Source organism: Drosophila pseudoobscura, chromosome 4 (genome assembly GCF_009870125.1).
Source record: "Drosophila pseudoobscura strain MV-25-SWS-2005 chromosome 4, UCI_Dpse_MV25, whole genome shotgun sequence".
Taxonomy (NCBI): Eukaryota; Metazoa; Arthropoda; class Insecta; order Diptera; family Drosophilidae; genus Drosophila; species Drosophila pseudoobscura.
Genome location: NC_046681.1, coordinates 9,525,551 through 9,547,449, shown reverse-complemented (window position 1 = coordinate 9,547,449; position 21,899 = coordinate 9,525,551). Strand labels below are relative to the sequence as shown.

Here is a 21,899-nt window from a genome sequence, read left to right as displayed (position 1 = left end):
TTTTGACGGAAATGGAAACGCCAAAGCAATGAAGCACACGTCCAATGAAGCTATGATTTTGCTAATCTTATCGATGTTCGATACGTTTTCACAACGTATCGTATCGATGGTTTCGCGAGTAATTTTACATCTCTAATTGGAAATTATTCAATTGAATTAAGTATACATACTCCGGCTTTCGACGGAATTTAAATTACGCTGGCGTTTGCAATTTTCTAATTGCAGTGCTCTGTCTTCACATTCGAATCTATGGCTATTGGACACGTCGCATTGTACACGGTTGCGTCTGCGCAATCATTTTGATAACCTCATCGCTCATTCGTAATGTAAGCTGGCAACTCAGCTGTTTTTGTGTATATCGATTGCAACTATGGAAACCCTGTTTCCCCATTTCTAGAACGACTCGTGAAAAATTATATTGAAATCGCCCTATAAATTCCTATATCAGAATGGGTAACCCCCACAATAAGAAGTCGAACAAAAAAAAAATGCAAGGAACCCGGGCACAAGAATGTGAGTAGATAAAACCGATGGGGACACGCAAAAATTGTCTCGCTGCTAATAAATTACCACGCAGAAGCCGACACAGAAGCTGACACAGGAAAAAGAGCACGTGTCGGGTTTTCTAGACCGTGGGATATCAGAGGTGCAGAAAGATGACGGCGTGCGTAAGCAGAAGATCTACGAAGATTTCGTCGATTTTTATGAGGGCGCTGGACTCGGACCGATCCAGCAAAGGATATTCTGCACCACCGTACCAGATAAGGTGCTCGTGGACTATGAGCAGACGTTCAAGACGATCGGGAAGATCACCGAGGAAATGGTTGACTTTCGTAAGTATGAAGTATACGTGATGCTCTATCCCACTCTGGCCATTGCTTACCTGTGGAGCGGAAAGTTGCAGAGGGCTATATCCTTCGTGGGCAGGAACAAGCACGAGCTGGACGACTCGTACAAGAGGCGCATCGAGAAGCTCAAGCTCATCCGCAAGCCACTGGAAGTGCCACAAAGAGCCCTGGAACTGCTAAGTGGTGCGGACAAAGTGAAGTTCTGCATGCTCAAGAGCACCTTCAACCAATTCAAGGTACTCGAATGGCAGCATTCGCCGAATGGGCACCTGAAGCGGTATTTGGACCACTTCGAAATCCTAACTTACGATGATGACAAGATACCCCAGGAGCAGACCCTCCGAGATCGTCCTTTGCCCGCGCCATTTGCCTGGGCTTACAGGGACGTTATTCCGGACTGTCCGTTCGACCGGAAAAAGCTGCCCAGCCTTATCATGAACAAGGCCGTGCCCTCGCCCCGGCAGGGTCCACGTCGTGGCCGTGAGCAAGGACTGGCAAGACGTGAACAGCCTGCGAAGGGAGACGTTGATTTCCGCCCACCAGAAGCCGGTCCTGGCCTGTGGCTTTTCTCCTGGAGACAGCTACCTGCTCACCTCCTCGGCTGACCGCACCATGCGACTGTGGTGCCCACGCACTGCGCTTTGCAAGACTGTCTATGTGCACCACGGGGCCATCTGTTTGGCGTTCGCCCCGAGGGGCTGCCACTTTGCCACCGCCTCAAACGACAATGTGGCGCGCGTGTGGGGAGTGGCCTCCACAGAGCCCCTTTTTGAATTCTTGGGTCACCTGGGACGATTGGAGATTTGACTCTTCCATCCGAATGGAGAGTACCTGGCCACGGGATCGGCAGACGCCACCGTCAGAATCTGGAACTACGACACCCGCGCTCAAATGCGCCTCTTCCGCGGCCACAGGGCCCCCATCAAGGCCCTGGCGTACTCCGTGTGCGGGCGCTTCCTGGTCTCTGGTGGCCGAGATGACCTGATCATTGTTTGGGACACAACCAACGAGCGAATGGTACACTGCATGACCCGGCACAACGCAATGATTGAATCGATAGGTTTCTCCCACTGCAACAATCTGATGGTTGTTTGGGACAAGGACTGCCACCTGAGTACTTTTGACTTTCAGCTTCTCGTCAAGTGCCCCGAGATGGAGATATCACCCAATAAAGCCATCATTGATCAGTTGCTAATCAGCACGGTTCAGACCACGCGAAATGGAATTTTCCTTAAAAGTGGGTTCGCCGATCGCAATCGCCTGATTGCCATTGCCAGATAAATTCTTAAAAAATAAAAGAGTTTAACGCACAAATCAAAATACTTTAAATGCAGCGAAATGATTTAAGGGGTACGAATACACGAAATCAGTTAAATTACGTTCTTAAATTAATAATATTCTTTTGGTTTATTCTATTACAGTGTCAGAGTCGCCGCTTGGAACAAGACGCTGGATCGAGCCATCGATGGAAAGCACTGTCGACTCTATGAATGTACATCCATAATTATTCAACTTAAATAAAAACTGAATAATATCTTGCATTAAATTTTTTGCTTTTAGGAAAATTTTCAATGGCTTTTATTTATTATTTTCCATTGAGGACACACATTTTGATGAACATGTGTATAATTGATTACAATGTTATGGAGATGCCCAAGGAATGTGCTATATTTAATTCTCAACAATTATCATGAGTCCAGACACATTGTCTTTCTTTTACCTTTCCACGCCTTTTTTAGCTTCAGCAACTTGTAGCAGTTTTATTTCTTGTGCCTTCTCTGAGTCCCCATTGGAAGTGTAGCGGAATTGGTAGGGAATATAAATATGAAATACAAATTTTAAATCTTTAAGTCTTCATGTATTCTTTAGGTCTTATATCGCTCCCCTCCTCCAGACCACGCACACTGAACGAGGTGGAGTGTGTGTGTGTGAGAGAAAGAGAGAGAGAGAGAGAGAGAGAGAGAGAGAGAGAGAGAGAGAATGAGTAAACGCGTGGAAGAGTGCACTGCCTGACCAAATCGGAAGGAATAGGAAATAAAAGTGAGGGAAAATACTGAAGTATTAACCTAGGCATAGAATACCCTACGTTGGATATGTTTGAAAATCACCTACTGTAAGGGATTGTTTCATCGGATTTTCCCCAATCAATTTTTGTCAAAATTTGTTATTGAAACGGACAGAACTCTATAACCGGTTTGTTATTCTTATTGGAGAATCTTTTCTGCCATTTTACAATATAAACTCGTATACGCGTACGATGGCACGTCTGTATGATCCCCGAGCCGTTCAGTTTTCGCCAGAGGGCCGCCTCTACCAAGTGGAATATGCCATGGAGGCCGTCTGCGCTTCCAACCTGTGCCTGGGCTTAGTTGCCGCTGATGGCGTTTTGCTAGCCGCGGAACGCTGCAACAGTCGACTCGTCGGCGGGCCATCGGGAAAGATGTTTCGCTTGGCTAGCAACGTGGCTTGCACCTGGGCCGGAGTCTCAGCCGATGCCACGAAACTGATTGATGAGATGCGAATTTCAGCCCAACGCTTCAGATTTAACTATGGAGAAACGATTCCATGTGAGGGACTCGTGGCCGATATATGCGACGTCAAGCAGTCCTACACTCAGTGGGGCGGCAGGCGGCCCTTCGGCGTTTCCATTCTGTACATGGGCTGGGACGAAGTCTATGGCTACCAGCTGTACAATTCCGATCCCAGCGGCAACTACAGTGGCTGGAAGGCTACTGCCGCTGGCCATGACTTTGACGTCGCCAGCTCCCTGCTGGAGCAGGAGATAGACCCCGAAGTATCCATTAGTCTGGAAGAAGCCAAAGACCTTGCCATGAAGGTACTGGACTGCACTCTGGGCACCGCTAATCTGATTCCGAACAAGTTGGAGATGTCCACCTTGCACCGCGCAAGTGATGGCTGCTGCATCTACACTCTTCTTGAGATGAGCGATGTGGAGAAGCTGACCGAAAAGTATACAAAAGGAGGGGATGCCAACTAGGGGATACAGTCCCTAAACACATAAACCTACATGTACTACAGATTCTAAGAGGTGGTATTTGAAAGAAAGAGAAGACCCTAAATCTAGCAATTATTATGCACATATATGTACAAAGGGGGGCAAAGGACGATCTCGGAGGGTCTGCTCCTGGGGTATCTTGTCATCATCGTAAGTTAGGATTTCGAAGTGGTCCAAATACCGCTTCAGGTGCCCATTCGGCGAATGCTGCCATTCGAGTACCTTGAATTGGTTGAAGGTGCTCTTGAGCATGCAGAACTTCACTTTGTCCGCACCACTTAGCAGTTCCAGGGCTCTTTGTGGCACGTCCAGTGGCTTGCGGATCAGCTTGAGCTTCTCGATGCGCCTCTTGTACGAGTCGTCCAGCTCGTGCTTGTTCCTGCCCACGAAGGATATAGCCCTCTGCAACTTTCCGCCCCACAGGTAAGCATTTGCAGGTAAGCAATGGCCAGAGTGGGATAGAGCATCACGTATACTTCATATTGCTCCCGATCGTCTTGAACGTCTGCTCATAGTCCGCGAGCACATTATCTGGTACGGTGGTGCAGAATATCCAGTCCAGAGTCCAGCGCCCTCATAAAAATCGACGAAATCTTCGTAGATCTTCTGCTTACGCACGCCGTCATCTTTCTGCACCTCTGATATCCCACGGTCTAGAAAACCCGACACGTGCTCTTTTTCCTGTGTCCGCTTCTGTGTCGGCTTCTGCGTGGTAATTTATTAGCAGCGAGACATTTTTTGCGTGTCCCCATCGGTTTTATCTACTCACATTCTTTTGCCCGGGTTCCTTGCATTTTTTTTTGTTCGACTTCTTATTGTGGGGGTTACACATTCTGATATAGGAATTTATATGGCGATTTCAATATAATTTGCCACGAGTCGAGCAATCGACTTCGATATACACAAAAACAGCTGAGTTGCCTGCTCACATTACGAATGAGCGATGAGGTTATCAAAAGGATTGCGCAGACGCAACCGTGTCCAATGCGGCGTGTCCAATAGCCATAGATTCGAATGTGAAGCTGCGACAGGACTGGAATGGTAATCCAGTAATAATAAATACTAGCCTTAGTAAATAATGTCGTAAATAAAAAGACCAGTTAAGTTTTCTCTATGGTATTTCGATTAATAGTTAAGTTATTGCTCTGGTTGTGGGTTGTGCAGCGGAATTTCGCGTGCACGGCAATTCACCCGCGGTTACAAGCTCTTGTCGACTGAGGATATATTGCTATAAGCTGCGACGTCCTCCTCGAATTCCTTCTCCAGCTGATGGGAATAAGGAACATAGGTGGAGCGTAGTAACTGACGCTTTTGATGACGATTTTGTGGAGCTGGTCGTCCAGCCTGCCCGGTGGATCCCCATGAGCCTGAAGATGGTTCAATCCGTCCGTTGGGGACCCATGGGCCTGCGTATGGCGCACCCTGCCCGGTGGGTCCCAAGGCGCTTGCATATGGTCCATTCATTCCGGCGGGCACCAAGGCGCCTGCATATGGTCCGATTAGTCCGACGGGCACCCAGACGCCTGCGTATGGACCACTCTGTCCGGTAGACACCCAGACGCCTGCAGATGGTGCAATCAGTATGGCGGGCACGCAGGCGCCTACAGTTTGTTCAATCAGTCCGTTGGGGACCCATGCGCCTGCGTATGGCTCACCCTGCCCGGCAGGCACAAAGACAGCTCTTGCATATGGGGGGATCCCCCAAGTAGAGCCGACAAATGAACCACCCTGTCCGGCGGGCACCCAAGTCATCGGTGGCTTATTTTCTTGATTCATTATCTGAAAGTAAAATGGAAAAAATCAATGGCAGGAGCGTTGGACGTTGGACCCACAAGATAATCCCAAACATCGAGTCATGAATATGGCGGATAGGTGCTCCATAAGAGGAGCTAATGGGCTTCATGTGTGAGGGAGTGGCTGGCCCCGCCACACGCAACCACCCACACGTCCGAAAAAGAGAGAGAGGGATTGATCGGAAGCCGTTCGCCCTCCGAAGAGCCAGTCTGTGTGGCTGTTTTGAGCCAACCATGATTCTGGCTCTTACCAAATGTGAGCAGAGGCTGCCTATCAGACCAGTTGCCGCTTTAACTCATACGCAGTGTGGCCATATATCGCTCTCATAGTTGCAGCAATTTCGAGGCCAGAGTGGGGACCACCTGCCCCCGAGCATCTGTTCCATGCGCACGCGCATAAAGCTGCAGCGCCAGCAATTGGCCGTCGATGTGGAAGACCTGGAGTGCGATCGCACCCCACCTTCCAGTTTGTTCAAGCCAAGTCTAGTCGAATATCACCATTACATTTGTATGTATGTTCTCACGCACAGCAGAGACCGATTTTAGGTTAGAGACGACAGTGTTCAGGTTTTATGTAGCGGATGCGTGTGCTGGAGCCAACCAAAATATGCCCCTCTCACCTAATGCTCATTTGTCCCTTTTAAAGAATATTATACAAAAATTCCATTCGAACTCCTGCAAAAGTGTTTCAAAGGGTTTTCAAAGACTTACCGAGCTCTGATGCTGTAAATCGGAAACTTGATTTTTGAGTGTTCTGTTAAGTGTTTTGTCACCAGGAATCTGAACAGGAAATTAAATTTTAATATTTTGTTTTTCACTTTAAGTGAGCCTCCCTCGCAAAATATTTGAACTTCGCAATTTTCACGGAAAGAAAATGGCAAGAAGCTGTGCATAGAGATGCGTCGAAAAGACGATTGACGAGCTGAAATCAAATCGATATATTTTATAATTTTCGGTATATTATTTTGGATTTTTTCACTCCGCGGTCCCACTGGATGGGACAAAAAGCTCCGTTGAAACTTTTTGTCGAAGCTTCAAACGATGTCTGACAAAAGCTCGCCGCCGCATCTAAATTCTAGGTCTGTCACTCGACACAAGCTTAAATGTATGAAAAATGCATCATATATTTCCGTGCCAAACGCCTACTAGTGGGCGGTGGCGCAAATTTGAAAAGCTGAAACATATGAAATGTTCAAGACAAAGTAAGACAAGACAGGATGACATCCTGGAGCGCCACTGCATTTGGTATAATCTGGTTTACTTCTTTGCTTCATTGGGCTAAAACTAAACGAATATGTATATTTCGAATACGAAATACTGGCAATTTTTAAACATCGCATGTTTTCAGTGCTGCCAATTATTTAAGGGACAGTTTTGTTGTGTGTATGGGGGGGAGGATAAGAAATAAAGGAAGGAGGGACGAGAATCGAAGAGGCCGGGAACGGCGTTAATAGTATATCGTTATTGGTGTCGTCCACCTATTGTTAGTGTGAGTGCTTAAGGTCCGATGCTTGGATGATGATGTCACAGAGGCGCATATCATATCCTGGATGGCGATATTTGATTGAAGCGTGATCCTGGCATCGGGAGCGTTGCCGTAAACCGGAGAGAGGCTTCTGTGGCCGAAGGCACTAAAGGTGGGCGCCCAAGACCCACTGGATGAACATGTGCTGCACATGGAGGCCAATAGAGCGATCTTCCAGACGATTATTATTATTATCAATAATTCAAATAGCCGGAACGGAGCTCAGCGCTCATATTCAGCTGAGGATGGCTGACGCGGCTGGGTCCTGGCTAGGACCAATCCAATCCAATCCCAACAATACACTACCATAATCCCCCAGCCCCCACCCGCAGCCGAGCTCGTTGTGACAGTAAAAATGAGTGGGCTTTTTTTGCTCTATTAATTTTTGTTGCCTCTAACTAGTTGAGGCATAAGGCCGAAGGCCCTAAGTCTTGTAAAATTTAATTGAGAGGGGTTGGCGGTGGACGAAATGGAGAGTGAGAGAAAGAGGAATAAAGTGCGGCACGCTAGACCACTTCCGCACGCACAGACACACTCGCCTTGGCGTCTGATTAATAAAACAAATACCAGAGAGGAGACGGAGACGGCCATCGAGCCAGTGGAGGAGGACGGGGACAGGAGACGAGAAATAGAAGAAAGTCGAAGGAGAAGCTATGGAAAAACGTATTTTCCACAGCATTTCCATATAAGCCATATTTTCAATAACCGTTCAGCAGGGCAAACAGAAAGTGGCAAAAGTTTTTTTTTCCGCCTTCCACAACTTTCTCTTACTCATCCAGCACCTTCACCCCCTCCCCCTCCCTCACCATCTCTCTCTCTCTCTATCTTTTGCTCGTTCTCTGTGGCTCTCCCTTGCTGTCGGGTTGGCTTTTGTGCGCCTCTTCCGCCTATTATTTGCGCATTTTATTTCCATTGAACATTTCATTGACACTTTGACAGCAGCATTGACATTTGCGTGACTCGGGTGATTAGAATATGCGCCTCAGAGCAGGCAACAGACAAAGTTCACTTCCTGTCGCGCTCTCTCGCTCTATCGGTATCCACCCGTCTCCGTCTTGCCCCATTTTGTATTCAATCTTATGGCTTAGTTTTTCATTGTCCCATAAAATGGCATACGGCCATAGGCTGTGCAATTAATTTTATTTCCGCCAAAGCGAAAACTGAATTTTATAACAAGAAAATCTGATAGTATTACGAGCTGGGAAAATTCTAGAAAAATTAAGACTCTTTCTGTCTAATAGTTGGGTTGGATATCAATTACTCCAGTTTCAAGACCAGGACTATATAAAGGCTATGTATTTTGCTTCATCTGTAGTACGGATCTCCAGACGAAACAAACTTTCATCGCATAATTTAATTTAATTTGAATTTTGGAATTATTTAACCTTTACACTAATGTATTAAAAGCTTTAGTTTAGCGTAATAAATAATTTCTCTCATTCCATATGATAATTAAATCCCATTTTAGTCTCAGATGAATATAAGCCCATACAAAAATTCCAAAACTATGCTATTTTCAAAATGCGCGCAAAAACATCTAAAAATGATTAATATATAAAATTCTTTTACTTTTAATTCCTCATTTGACAAGAGGCAATCTGTAGTTCGAAATATATTTTGTTACCTACTGTACTCGGAAGTCAAAGTATATCTTTTTGGGCGTATATGTCACTTCTATCGTTCGATTTGTGTGCATACTCGTAGTTCTCAAGGATTGATGCATTCCCTTAAACGACTTTGTGGAGCATCTGCTTCTCTGGCTGCCTCCCTTTGCGCCCCCCTATTCAATCCACCTCTACGTATACGAGCTGGAACGTGTTTCATTCCATTTGTTTCGTTGGCTTGCTACCGTGCCGTGAAATTTATTTGGCTTGTAATGCGATTCGCCTTGGCTGGGCTGGGCTGTCGTGTCGTGTCGTGTCGCAGAGCTAATGCCGGCACATCTGTATAGCCGGGAGAGATCTCCTCTAACCAGGCCCGGAGATAAACGATTGCCGCTTAAAGCACTTGATGTGCCAATTTTCATAGTTGATGCCGGCTTCCGTTGTCTTTTCTTTACTGCCGCTCTTTGTGCGACTCCTAGAGAGTCCTCTGGCGTCCTTGAAATTGCCTCAAGATGTCGACAGTTGTTGAGTGGACAAAAGTCGCAGAAGTTTTTGCATTTCAGTTGCAGTTTATGCAGCTGCTCAGTTTGATTTGCCAAGTTCTTCCTCCGCCAACTTTGTCCACTTTCCACTTTAAGAGTTCTAAGAAGAAAGCCATACTTTCGTTGGCTAATTTAATCTTCTAAACAGAAAGAACGCCCACAATCATATTATCTCTAATTGAGTTGCCTTCTGTCGCAAGGCTTCTTCTTATTTTATGAAATAAACTCTGGCAGGACCAACCGCATTGAAATCCAATAAAAAGCTAATAAATTAAATAATAAATTTCGAAGCCAGGGCTTTGTGTGTGGAGGATATAGCCTAGCAGAGGAACGGAATGTAAGGAGTAGATTTTTCATTTAATTAATTTATCTACTAATCTATTACCATGATGGTTTCCCCTGCCACCTGAACAGTTTATAATTGCACAGCTCTCCAACGAGTCATGACCCCAAGTCCTGTCAATGCACTGAACACACACACACGTAGACACGGATATAGGGATATACGGCAGTGCACTGACATAACCCCACCATCCATGGCGCTATCCCGTCATCCATCTCTTGTTAGCTAAACACAATCGAATGGCAGACAAAAGGCATCAGCGGAATACAGCCAGATAGTCAGATGGTCTGATATTACGAATACGCTCCGTGGTTCGCTGCTGACACACTGACTGACTGACTGTTTGTCTACTTTTGCTGTTGGAGGGTTCTTCTTTTCTTATTTTTTTTCGCTATAAGCCTGGGGCATTTAATTGAACAAGTGAGCACTTTATTAAAATGTCACTCAACTGTGTTTAGCGGAGGGCTGGGATGAGATGCAGTGGGTTGGCGTTGAATGCTGACGTCGCGACGCGGTCTGTGCAAATTTCATTACAGCTGTGTCAGGCATTTTGACAGCCAGTTTCACCTACATTTAACACAGTCACAGCACCAACAAAGGCCACAACAATAGCAACAGGAACGGGAATGGGGAACGGGAACGGGGAACGGTAACAGTTCCAGTCACGGATGCCGCAGTCGACTTGGACTGCATTTAGCGTATGCATATTTAATATTTCCCAGACAACTCGCAACCGAATAACAGCAATAACAATAACAATGGCAACAGAAACTCCAGAAACTCTCCAGCCCAAGCAGGAGAGCCAAGGAACCACAACAAAAAAGGGTTCCAGCTGGTGAAAAAAAGTACAAGGAGCAAAAATGAACAAATATTGCGACTAGAAGACACCGGCGCTTTAGATTTGTGGATATTTTTGAGGGAGAAGTGCATTTTGGAAGACAACATGAGCAATCATGGGATCATTAAGATCATATAAAAGCTGTTTTTGACATACAATATGTCTCGATTCACTGATCTGAGGTATCTTCATCTATGCCTAATCTTGGGCACAATATACCCTTCTGCCATGCGAGTACCAGGTATGAACACAACTCAAACTCGTATATCATTTGACCCTGCTGGCGGTCTCTTCCCCATACCCCTGCCCCTGCCCCTCCCACCCCTCTGCTAACAAGAAGCAAACAACTGGGAAGCCAAAAGAGGGAGAGAGCTCGAGAGGGAGCAAGGGCGAAAAAAAGTTTTGAAATGAAAAAGCAGTCAGCATATGAAATGAGTTTATTACTCAAAATGTTCCACTGTGTGTGCATGTGTGTGTGTGCTCCAGTGCGGCACGCTTTAAGTGGCATGCAGCATGTGGGTAGGCGGGGGGGAGGAGACCTGCATGTGGCTGGCAAAACAGGAAAGGGCTGACGTCCTGCTTGGATGACGCCGCGATGCAGGCAAATAGTTAGTTAGATTTATTTATAAATAATTTCCAAGCATAAATCGTGGCGCAGCTTAATCAAATTTGCTGCACACACTGCCTGACAAAAGTATATGCATCGGTGTGGGGGTATTATTTGAAAATTTAGCAGTGCTTTTGGTTATTGAACTGTATTTGGAGAGGTCGCTGTCCACGCACTACTCGAAAGATAACTCTCACGGGAAGATCTGTTGGTGATCTGCGGCGCATCGCAGTTACTGAGACTGAAAGACACTCTGTCTCTGTCAGCCAGGTTTCCCCAACAAAATCATGGCGTACACTCTTAGCTAGCTCTTGACTATATAGTTCTAGGAAGCACTGTACTTATCTCCTCCATCTTCATAGCATGACATTTGCAATACAACGGAAATACTTATAGCATAGTCATCATCAGCATATCCCAGCGAGGAAGCGTGCTACAGGGATGCCAAAGGAAATGCAACAAAAATGACAAACTGCGTTAATTGAGTGCGACACGAGACACGAGACAGGAACAGCAACAGCAACGGCAACGCATCCGTTTTGTAGCTGGAAAGCAGCGGAAATTGGCTTATAGATGCCATGCCATAGATATTTAGCATCACATCCCGTCCAACCCAATTGCGGATTGAAGATGCAAATACCGACGTGCATTGCACATGTTCCACATGCAAATGCGACTGCATTTACTACGACTGTGTGTCTGTGCTGGGGCTGAGTACCTGAAATTGCTTTCAGTGTCGAAAAGTATGCCGACGTCAAGAAAAAGTAACTGCTCGACGAGGGCTGATTGGAGAGTTTTCTCAATGGAACAATGGAAAAATCAGCAATATATGAACATTTCTAGATCGAAATGGCAACGAAAGCGTTTTTTTATAGATTTGTATTGCCTTTTGGCATTGAGATTTATGCAGTTGCGATTTGCTCACACGCACATTTTCATTACCTTCCTACAAGTTTCGCTTTTTCCTGTATCACCCCCCGTTTCTTTTTCTACCATTTGACTAAGCGCATTAGCTTTAGTTTTTAACAGTCTTTTTTTTCCACTTCCACTTGGCCAGCGAGGCCAAAGAAGGAAAGATGGTAAGAGGGATGGCTTTGGCACCGACTGCCACTGAGAGAGAGAGAGGAAGGTCGCTCTCTGCATTAGCCGGGCTGCAAGCGGCTCAAGTGCAAAATCGAATTTAGCTAACGGAATTTCATCTTGCTTGCCAAGAATCCCCCACCTTCATACCTTTAACCCTCCAACACACAATCCCTCTCACTCCCTGGAACCCCGCCCTCATTTTCCAACCAGCAGTCGACGAGGCGACGATGGCGATAAGCGCCTGGAACATGCGTGCCAAACACACACAAGTACCCTGGCACACACACACACACCCATGGAGATGCACCGGTGTCCGCTCTAAAGGTCGGGCACAAAAAACTAACCAATGTGGGGGCTCGGGGCTCGGGATGCTTAGCTCGGGGTCAAAGTGTGCAGCAAATTCTGCACGGCATCAGCACCTTTGCCATTAACCCAACTCGGTTCGGTTTTTGCCAGCTTCTTTCCACTCTGATTATACCCTTTGAATGGGTAGCCTTACACTTATATTTCAATCAATTCTATTTCATTTCAGTCATTCAAAAACTAAATCAGAAAGTCTAAACCGAATCGAAAACTGATGAACGAAATGGAAATTGGACTAATGGAATCGGAACTGAGCCTAATCTATCCGATGTGGCAGCAGCAATATATTCAGCGTTGTTTGGGCCGCTCTGTGAAGGTGACCCTGCAGGATGGCACCGTTCTGATGGGCGTCTTTCGGGCCGTCGACCCGCCTGTCAGCGTCCAGCTGAGCAGTTGCTTGCAGCATGCGGCAGGAAGCTCCATGTACCTGGGCAACGTTACAGTGGAAATGCAGAATATCCTGTTAATTGATGAGATTTAAAAGAGCTGAGCAACAACCGATTATTTCATTTCAATGTGGGCTGGTGCTTTTCTTCTATTTAATTTTTCCCCACTGGCTACTAGAACGATCTGCCTAGGGTAGGGTGTGTAAGGCTTCGGCTTCCTGCTAGCCATCGTACTCTTTTTTGCTATTAGTTTTCGCCACATGCTTGTGTGCTTCCCTGCTGCCCCAAACCTGGGCCCAACATACCACCGACCTGTTCGTTTTTTGTTTTTAAGTGCAACATGAAATGTGCATACCAAGGAGCGGGCCCAACCAGACCCAGACACGGACCGAGCTTGGACAGACTTCGGCCTCCTCCTCACAGCCTCATCTGCATTTTGCTGGGCTCATCCGCATCCCCAACCCCAACCCCATTCCCTTCCTCAGACTCCTCCGTCCGATTCACCACAGACTAATACACTCCCGGAGGTTGTACCTGTCTCTGCATCTGTGTTCGTGTGTGTTCGTGTGTGTGTGCTGACTATGTATCCAATGTTCTCGTAGTCCTGTTTTGGGCCCAGAACTAAGATATATGGCAGCTGCCAAAAGATGCAAAACATGACTTTTCTATACATACGTATTACACAAACAGTGGCGGCGCCTAGTATGCGCACCATTCTAGTAGTTGGGAAATATGGGCCAAAGATAAATCACGGCTACTACTCTGTGGTTGGAATAGTTTCAGGATAGCTTGTGCTCGTTTAACTGCCATTGAAATGGTTTCAAAAACAATTTCATTTCAGTAGATAAGATCTTTTCAACCTGGACTTTCGTAAGAACATCATAGGGAAACTTTTTCGACGGCCACTGTACGGGAGAGCACCGAGCACTTGTCCTGCTATGCGGACCACTGGAGCCACTGGCAAGGACTCTACTAAGAAATAAAAACTGCCCCCAGAATCCCCGAAATGGAAACGGGAACGATCGTATTTATAGTATATTCCATGGTATGCCATTACCTCTTGAATCACTTCAATAAGGTCAGAGAACGGATATTTCGTAGCTTCGCTTGCTGCTCGGTTATGTCCATCGATACCTGTTGGACCCTGCGCTCCAAGCGGTCATGTTCTAAGCGCAGTTTCTTGATCACATCCCGCTTCGCCTCCACCTGCTCGACGGTCACGTCATAGTCCCTCATGAGGACGGGATAGTGCATGAGCCGGCCGGCGGCGCGGATGTTCTGCTTTTCCTTTATCAGGTTATTGTGCCTGATCTTGCACTTGTAGATGTTCAACCGGAGGTCCTCTCTCATTTGTATCCCTCGTTCGAGTTTAAGTTTCATGCGTGAAAGTATATTTTGGTTCATCAGCTCTTTGTTCTTCCAATGGGCCAGGCCATGGATGTCGTAGGTGATGCGTCTGTACAATCGCTTGAGTTCCGCACTACGTTCTGTGGGGGAGGTTCTATTAGAAGTTAGGGGAGGCTGCAGAGCGAAGAAAATCATACGATTCACCTTGTATTTTGATGTTCAAGCTTTGGTTGGTGGCCTGGTTGGACAGATACTCGTGAATTTTGAGGCCATCGTCCAGGGTTTCCATTTTTTCCAATTGCTAAAATATTCAGAAGAGATAAAGTTATGAAGAAAAGGGTGACCCCGACCACTTACAATCTTTAGTGATGCGTGCGTGTGCTGGGCAAGCAATAGACCTTCTCTGACCTCGTCCACATCGTCGCGAAACGTTGAGATGCGCAGCAGGACATCCCCAACCAGTTTCTTGAGATGATCGAACCCATCCCTGAAGCATAAGTTCTTCCTGACATTTTCCTCAAAGTTGCGCACCTTCTCGTCGGCCTCGATTCTAGCGACCTCGACCTCGTCGTGCAATCTACTTAAAATCGCCTTCCTCATCTTCTCTGTGTGGAGCTCCACCTTCAGAAGGTTGTCAAGCTCGAGGAGGGCGTGCTGGTATCGAGTCTTGCTGAAGTCGTCTGACGCACTCTTTCTGGTGATGAAGCTCATGCATTTCTTTCTTAGGTAAAATTCAGAGACAAGACTATCGAGCCCCGCGTTGCGATAGCTCTGAGTCTTGTAGACCACGATTAGCTTATAGAGCTGCTTCATCATTTTATCCTTGTCCAGGATGCGCGTCATGCGAACGTAGTCGCTTTCGGCATAGTCCACGGCCTTGTCGATCAGCTGATTAAGCAACTGGTTACAAGCCTCGGCATTGGCCTGATGCTGGACTTCGTAGAAATCGTCTCCGATTTCAACCACAGTGTCGACTATCTCGTCCATTTGTACAATGCTCGCCATGCTTTTATAAATATCAATCCCCGTATCTTCCGTCCACAGAGGTTCTGGATAGTCGTCATCGCTTTCGCATAGACCATCTAGCGATATTTCCGAACTATCAGTGGATGTCGTGTCCGTTCTGTCTTGGCTCTCATATTCGGGCCTGGGTTGAGACTGTCCCAGAGAGGGGTCCGAGTGGGAGTTGTCACTGCTTGCGAAGGCCTCCACAAAGCGTCCAGTGTCCACGCGTGCAGCAGTTTGTGGTCCTTGCGGCTCTTCCGCGCCTTCCTCTTCGTCCGGAATCGATTCTTCAATGGTGGTGGTCTCTGATAGGTCCTGTATGTCAGGCAGTTCCTTTAGGCCCTGCAGAAAGGCAAGCCTCTGGTCCATGTCCATTCCCACCACTACCTCCGTTTCGACAACATTCGTTTGGGATATGTCCAAATGGTCTAAATTGTCCAAATTGTCCAAATTGTCCAAATTGTCCAAATTGTCCGATGATTCCACTACCTCATCCTGTATAAACTCTTCCGACTTTACTTGTGCTACGGCAACCGGTGGACTGGGTTTAGGCTTCAATTGGAGTATTTTAAAACTCTGTGCGGGTCTCAACGTTGCTCCGGATTCGTTTACTCTCTTGCTGAACTTTCGGGAAGACCGTGACGATACTGAAAGTTTGGATGTAATGGACGCAGAGCGCATTGGCTGAAGGATAGAACGTTCCGATGCAGCTTTTTCCTTCATAGAGTCGTGGCGGCTTTTTGGGGATGTCCACCGTTTGGGTTCTTTCTTCTTGGGCGTCTCAGGCTTCTTAGCTTTAGGTTTCGGGGCAGACTTTTGGGGCTTCTTCGAGGGCGACCTTGGCGTCTTTGGTGGCGTAATCGCACTTCTGGGTGATTTTTTGGTGTTCTTTTTACCCGGCAACTCTTTTCCAGTCTTTGTTTTTGGTGTTGCGCTCGGTTTGGGCTTCTCTTGAAGTTCCTTCTGCGAGCTGGTGGGTTTCTCTGGCTCGGATTTGGTCTCCATCTCCACTGTAGAATCCTCGAAGGCGCTCTCCGCGGCTACGGCGGATAACGTATCCGAGCCTTCGGGATTCTCGACTAGCAGCTCTTCAAAATCATTACGAGAAGCAGCTATTTCCGAGGCCTGCCCTTTGTCTTGACTGGTCACACTCATGATGGAATATATTTAAGAACAAAACCCGAAAATGAACGGTAAGAAAGTGTATAGTGTGGAAGAAAGTGTGGGGGCAACGTGTGTAGGAGCGAATGCTGTGAACGCAACTGAAAAAAGTGTGACATTAAAGGAAAAGACACCAGATCATCATAGGGCATATCTGTGAGGAGCTAAATCTAAAGGGAAAGGCTAAGGGAAGGTCTCTCTGGCTTTCACTTTCCCCCCAGGACCTACTCAGGCCTTCGCTTTACACTTCAATCCATCCATGAACTGGATGCCAACCACTCACAAACTTCTTGCGGCTCTGCACATTTACCTACCCCAAAAAAGGAGCCAGAGAGACCCGACCCGACCATCTTCACCTTTTTTTTTTGCCGACTAACTTGTCGGTGTCTGTGTCTGTATCTGTGTCCCCCCCCCCATCCCAGAGGCAGCTGCCTGTTGTTGGTTAATATCATCACTCATGTATGCCGCATACTAAAGAGAATTTATCATGTCTGCTGCTGCTGCTGTTGATGCAGCTATAAAAAATAGCTATAGATGGGGAGGCGACCGGGATGGGTGGCAGCACTACTGAATCCAGCTCAGACCGCGGGGGGTTCGAAGCTTTTGGGCTTTCGACTGCAATGCTTAGCCCCAAGCTGGCGGCATTGTCGCTCAAGTGTTTCGGCAAACTGGCTTGCCATCTATAAGGCAAGTGATGGCGAAGGAACCAGAAAGAGGGTGAGTAAAGGAGGCAAGAGGCGACAGGAGAACGGCAGGGATATCTATCCGTATAAAGTAAAAGGTAGCAGGTTGTCAAATGGTCATGACAGGCCGCAAAGATTGCGGGGCCAAAGAAAGGAAAGTAAATATTTTGAGGTGTGTTTTTTTTCTTGGAAACTGAATGGAAAGATTAATTGTTCTTTTAGTAGTGTTTGAGGGCTTAGATATATCAACAAATACTGAGGTTTGATTAGGTTTTCCCATAGATCTTCCTCAAAGAACCGTTTAGTTTTCATTAAACCCCAAAGCCATATCTATATCTGGCTTGGAATTGGTTTAGTTATCAGGAAAGCTATAGGATTGAATGATTTTCAAGTATTTTTTGGTAATTTTGACCTCCCAAAACCTCACATTTTTGGTATAAGAACTCTTTTTGCAGTCCATTCCGAATACTTTTATTGATTGCCCTTCCATTAGAGTATCCCCCATTCGAATCCCCAGCCCGGACACCTTTTTGTTGCCTTTGGTTTGCCTGATGTTGCTGCCACGGCTGCTGCATATTCGCAAATTCGTTTACGTTTACCTAGGCACCTCACGCGCCCCTGTACGCCCGCCCCCTGCCATGCCACTCTCTGCCCCACAAGCAACCGCCATCAGCTAAGTAGATTTGGGCTACCTGCATCAGCCCTGCTGCAGCTGCAACGTTTGAGTGGGTCTCTGTATATTTTTAGATTTTTTTTTTTGGGAGCAGGCACAGGGCTGCCTCGCTCTCTCTCTCTCTGGGATTTTTGGCAAATTGCCTAAAACTTTCTTTATATTTGATGTAATGAATTCCAGCCTGCGAGAGAGATACAGATACAGAGAGTCGGAGAGACGGAAAGAGAGAAAAGGAGAGAGAAATGCTGGAGGAAATGTTTTCTCTAAGCGAACGCCAGCATTCCGGGTGTCCGTCCGTCCGGTGGAATAAAAAATAGACCGTAGAGTGTGCCAAGTGGAGGCACACATTGCGTATGCGTAATGTGTAACAGATACTCCATGAAAAGCGGTGGCATGCAGCATGCGGCATGCAGGGGCTGCTGCTGGATGTATGTGTGTGTGCGAGTTCCGTTTCCGCAATTAAAATGTTGATTACATGAAGTACGACTGCCTGCCGCTTGTTTGTTTCCCCCCCGTCCCCCGTCGCCCGTGCCGCCGCCATGAGGGTGCCACAAAGGGAAACGGAAATGATGTGTATATGCGGGCGTTGGCGCTAAGCAGAGCTCTTCATCCAGGAGCATCGGGAACAACAATGAGAAGAACACATAAATTTCCCACAGTCCCTGGCCGCGATAAGCAGTCGCAGCGGCAGTTTAATGACACGCCGACTCGATGGTTAGGCGGTCGTTCAAGCGATTAAAAACCAGCCCAATCTCACAGCCCCAGCAACCCATTCGAACCCACAAAAAAGGCCACTCCCACACAGATATTCGTCTTCGGAGTATCCAAAAATAGCCCTGCGAACAGACAAAAACAAAAACATAATAAGGAGAACAAAAAATATTATTTACAGAACTTCAGCAGACAGTTTTTGTGGCCAGGAAGGGGGCAAAAATGTACAGTGAAACATGAATATGGAATAATTTTCATAGAATTTTGTAAATTAGACAAAAGGCCAACAGGTCTCAAGGTAAATATTGAATAAATTAGTGCTTATATTATAGGAGATCGAAAATTAGACCTCCTTTTGAGGTAGAATTCGGAGGAACTTTCATTTAAGACAGGGATTGAAAAACTAGTGGCACCTGTTCCTGTTTTTAGCTCAAAATCCTTTCAAATACTATTTTTTTCTTCAAAAAATTGCCAAAAATAGGCCTTGGTTCCTCTACCTCCTATGAAAATCGACCCAAAATTGGAGTAGGACCGCAAAAGGTTCAATTGCACGCATCCTTGGCCAAAAATATTCCACAGTGGTTGCAAAAAAAGTTGAATGCTCCGTAAGGCTGACAAAAAACACGCCTTATACCGTAATTAAATCAATCATACGACCTGTTGGAGTGGGAGGTAGGGCTCAAGACGGGAGCGAAACGAGCAGCCCTAGAAATCGGAGTGGAGGAAGGCAACAGGCGCGACGAAGGTAACGCCCCCGCACACACCTGCCAAGGACCTTCTCTTTCTCTCTGTCCTTTCCCCCCCTACTTTCGTTCTCTTTCTTTCTGGAGCTTAGCATAAATGAATATTTATAATTCAGGCGCCTTGCAGAGAGAGAGAGGGAGGGAGAGAGGCCTGTCTACCTCTCAGTATGCAAAGCAGCGGCGGCGTCGGCGTCGGCGTCGGCAAGGACTGAAGATCCGCAAAGTGCTTTTTTTTTGAGGGGGAGAGAGACGGGACAGGTAGTACACAGAGGGAGGCATCGAGGGGTGGGGGAGCCTGAAAGAAAGAATAATTTTTTATGAATATTTATTTGTTTTTACGAAATCGAAGTTATGCATTTGTTGCTCTCTTTCTCTTGGTAGAGGAGGACGGGGGGGGTGGGCGAGAAGTAATTCCTCTCACATCTGTGTATGCCTTCCATCCCCATCGAGGGGCCATCAAAAGTTTTTCCCGACTGCTGAAAGGTGCGTAAGACAATTTAATTTATTTGATGCATTAAAGCAGAAATATTAACGCTATAAATCAATGAGGAACAAAGTTTTTTCCGTCTGTTGTTTAAGTGTATTTCGTATTAATTTATGTGTGTGCCCTTAACCCTACACCCCCCCCACACACACACTCCCAGCCCACCCGATATGGACACGCCCACTCCCTTTGGGGCCACCAAAATAAACCAAAAAAAAAGTGCGTTTTTCTTTGTGCTCTTTTTTATGACAGCTGCGGAAAAAGTTATGGGAGTGAAAGTTGACTCTGGCTTATGAGGGGAGGGGGGCGCGGGGGGCAGGGTCCAATATTTCGGTGGATATTCTGTGAAGGACATCAGTGGCTATAATCATAAGGAGTTCAAACCAAATTTAAGAAATATCTATACCTTCAAAAAGGGTTAAAGGTAAGCATTGTCTGTGTCTGAAGTTATTGTTGATTTTTTATAATTAAAAACCTGGATAAGCAATGATTTTAAGTCCTAATTAAGGTCCAAGTATGGTCCGCTTCGTTTCTTCGTCTCACGTTCGAGTGCTGGGCAGATATTGAATACTCCGCTCATTCGAAAGTGCTGATTGGTGCTGGAATGCGAGACTTGGAACCACTGAAGTCGGAGTAGTGGTCTCTTCAGCATTCGAAAATAAATGACAAGAGGCGAGGCAGGGAGGCAGAGACACATTTTGTTTTACTAGTAAATTACTGGTAAATATTGTGATATCAAAGTGACCAATCTCTTCTTAAGAAAGAAGTTGAATGGCAAACGTATCGAAAAAAGGGTACAGACGGACTATAAAATCCCTAACTTTTTGTTTCCCCTTTCCCTGTAAAAACTCTACTTCTCTCAAACTTCTCTTTCGATGTCCTCCCAAGCGGAGAACCACATGAACTTAAAAATGGCTAAAGTGCTGATCCCGTTGCCATTCCGAGCCCAGAAAGGAATCGAAATGCCACTGACCCACAGCGGACTTTGAGCCAGACCAAAAGCAAGTCTTTGAAGATGGGAATAGGGATAGGTATAGACGTAAAGATGGGTCCACAAACATTTGCATATGCCTGGCCGCAGAGCAACGAAACTTGAACCTTGAAAAGTTTGCCCGTCGCCGTTTAAGCAATTTTTAAATTGCTGAATAAAACTTTAACTCAATTAATGCACACAGAGTGCAATCATTTACATTATTTCCATTTCTGTATGGAACCATTTTCATACATTTTCCATTTGATTTCCACGTCTTTTTTCTCTCTCTCTCATTGCCATTTTGTTGGGCAAACAAGAGTCTTTCTCTGTTCGAGCTGCGGTGGGAGGGGGGTGGTGGCATGCATCGCATAGATAAAGTCATATATCAGGGATAATTTTTAATAACCCTACCAGACAGTCCACCGCCCCCACTGACGTCATCAGTCGGAGTTCAGTTTGGCTTTCTGGTCTGTTGGTTCATTAAATATTGTGATAATTTTTCATATTTATTTTAAGTGGTTTACAGTGACAGTTAAATTTACATTTTATTTCATTACGCAAAGCGCCATTTATATTTGATTTCCATATCCCCACATATCCACATATCCACAAGCTCGCACATATCCTCGTCTGTCCGTATATTTCCATTTACTCATATACACTTATTGTGTCCTTCGTTTAATAGGCTTTAATTGTGCGCTGTCAAAGCAGGGGAAGTGTTTTTGCAGTTAAAATTTGAACGAGTCAACAGGGGTCCCTGCTTTCATCCTGGGTCAATCTTGAGGAGAGGACGGGAGTCGTTCTTTATCAGGAATTCTGAGAACTTGAGATAATTCTTTGCCAGTCAAAATAATATAGAAAAATATATGTTTCGGGCAGTTGAAGCCTTGGGAAAAAATAGTCTGGTTTTCCAGTTTTTTTTTCATTTAAAAGATTTCCAAATGAAAGCAAGCTGCTGCTGTAGAAATAGGGATTAAAAGATTGCTTAAAAAAAATCAAGTCTAAGCGAATTTATCTGTAATGAATGCACTCTTCAGGCAGGTGGAGATCTTTTTAAGTGTATCTCTTCTATGGATATGCTTTAATAGACACCTGAAAATACTGTTTTTAATACATCAAACAACAAACCACATCCTTGTAGCCACATTTGACTACCCATAAAAAAATGTAT

The 21,899-nt window shown here is 46.0% G+C and overlaps 3 protein-coding genes and 1 pseudogene across 3 annotated transcripts; 2 read left to right on the top strand and 2 right to left on the bottom strand.

Annotated features, from left to right (window-relative positions):
* Positions 1-175: 175 nt before the first annotated feature.
* Positions 176-2,380, top strand: LOC6902436 (transcription initiation factor TFIID subunit 5-like; annotated as a pseudogene).
* A 567-nt stretch (positions 2,381-2,947) lies between these two features.
* On the top strand, positions 2,948-3,940 carry LOC6902437 (proteasome subunit alpha type-4-like). The gene has a single exon (XM_002132947.3). It carries the CDS (start codon positions 3,106-3,108, stop codon positions 3,844-3,846), a length of 741 nt encoding a protein of 246 aa, XP_002132983.2. The 5' UTR covers positions 2,948-3,105; the 3' UTR covers positions 3,847-3,940.
* LOC6902439 (uncharacterized) lies at positions 3,883-6,573 on the bottom strand. Its single transcript, XM_002132948.3, has 2 exons — positions 6,369-6,573; positions 3,883-5,643 (listed from the first exon to the last, which is right to left on the bottom strand). The coding sequence occupies exon 2, from the start codon at positions 5,638-5,640 to the stop codon at positions 5,062-5,064; it is 579 nt and encodes a 192-aa protein (XP_002132984.2). The 5' UTR covers positions 5,641-5,643; positions 6,369-6,573; the 3' UTR covers positions 3,883-5,061.
* A 7,386-nt stretch (positions 6,574-13,959) lies between these two features.
* Positions 13,960-16,574, bottom strand: LOC4816292 (uncharacterized). Its single transcript, XM_001355840.4, has 3 exons — positions 14,653-16,574; positions 14,500-14,596; positions 13,960-14,435 (listed from the first exon to the last, which is right to left on the bottom strand). The coding sequence occupies exons 1-3, from the start codon at positions 16,453-16,455 to the stop codon at positions 14,014-14,016; spliced, it is 2,322 nt and encodes a 773-aa protein (XP_001355876.3). The 5' UTR covers positions 16,456-16,574; the 3' UTR covers positions 13,960-14,013.
* Positions 16,575-21,899: the final 5,325 nt, after the last annotated feature.

Bases quoted from the DNA above. Each gene is read 5' to 3' on its own strand.
- LOC6902439 (XM_002132948.3), bottom strand. From the start codon at position 5,640: ATGAATCAAGAAAATAAGCCACCGATGACTTGGGTGCCCGCCGGACAG.
- LOC4816292 (XM_001355840.4), bottom strand. From the start codon at position 16,455: ATGAGTGTGACCAGTCAAGACAAAGGGCAGGCCTCGGAAATAGCTGCT. The intron at 14,597-14,652 runs GTAAGTGGTCGG...TGAATATTTTAG, and splicing joins CGCACGCATCACTAAAGATT to CAATTGGAAAAAATGGAAAC. The intron at 14,436-14,499 runs GTGAATCGTATG...CCTCCCCCACAG, and splicing joins CTTGAACATCAAAATACAAG to AACGTAGTGCGGAACTCAAG.
- LOC6902437 (XM_002132947.3), top strand. From the start codon at position 3,106: ATGGCACGTCTGTATGATCCCCGAGCCGTTCAGTTTTCGCCAGAGGGC.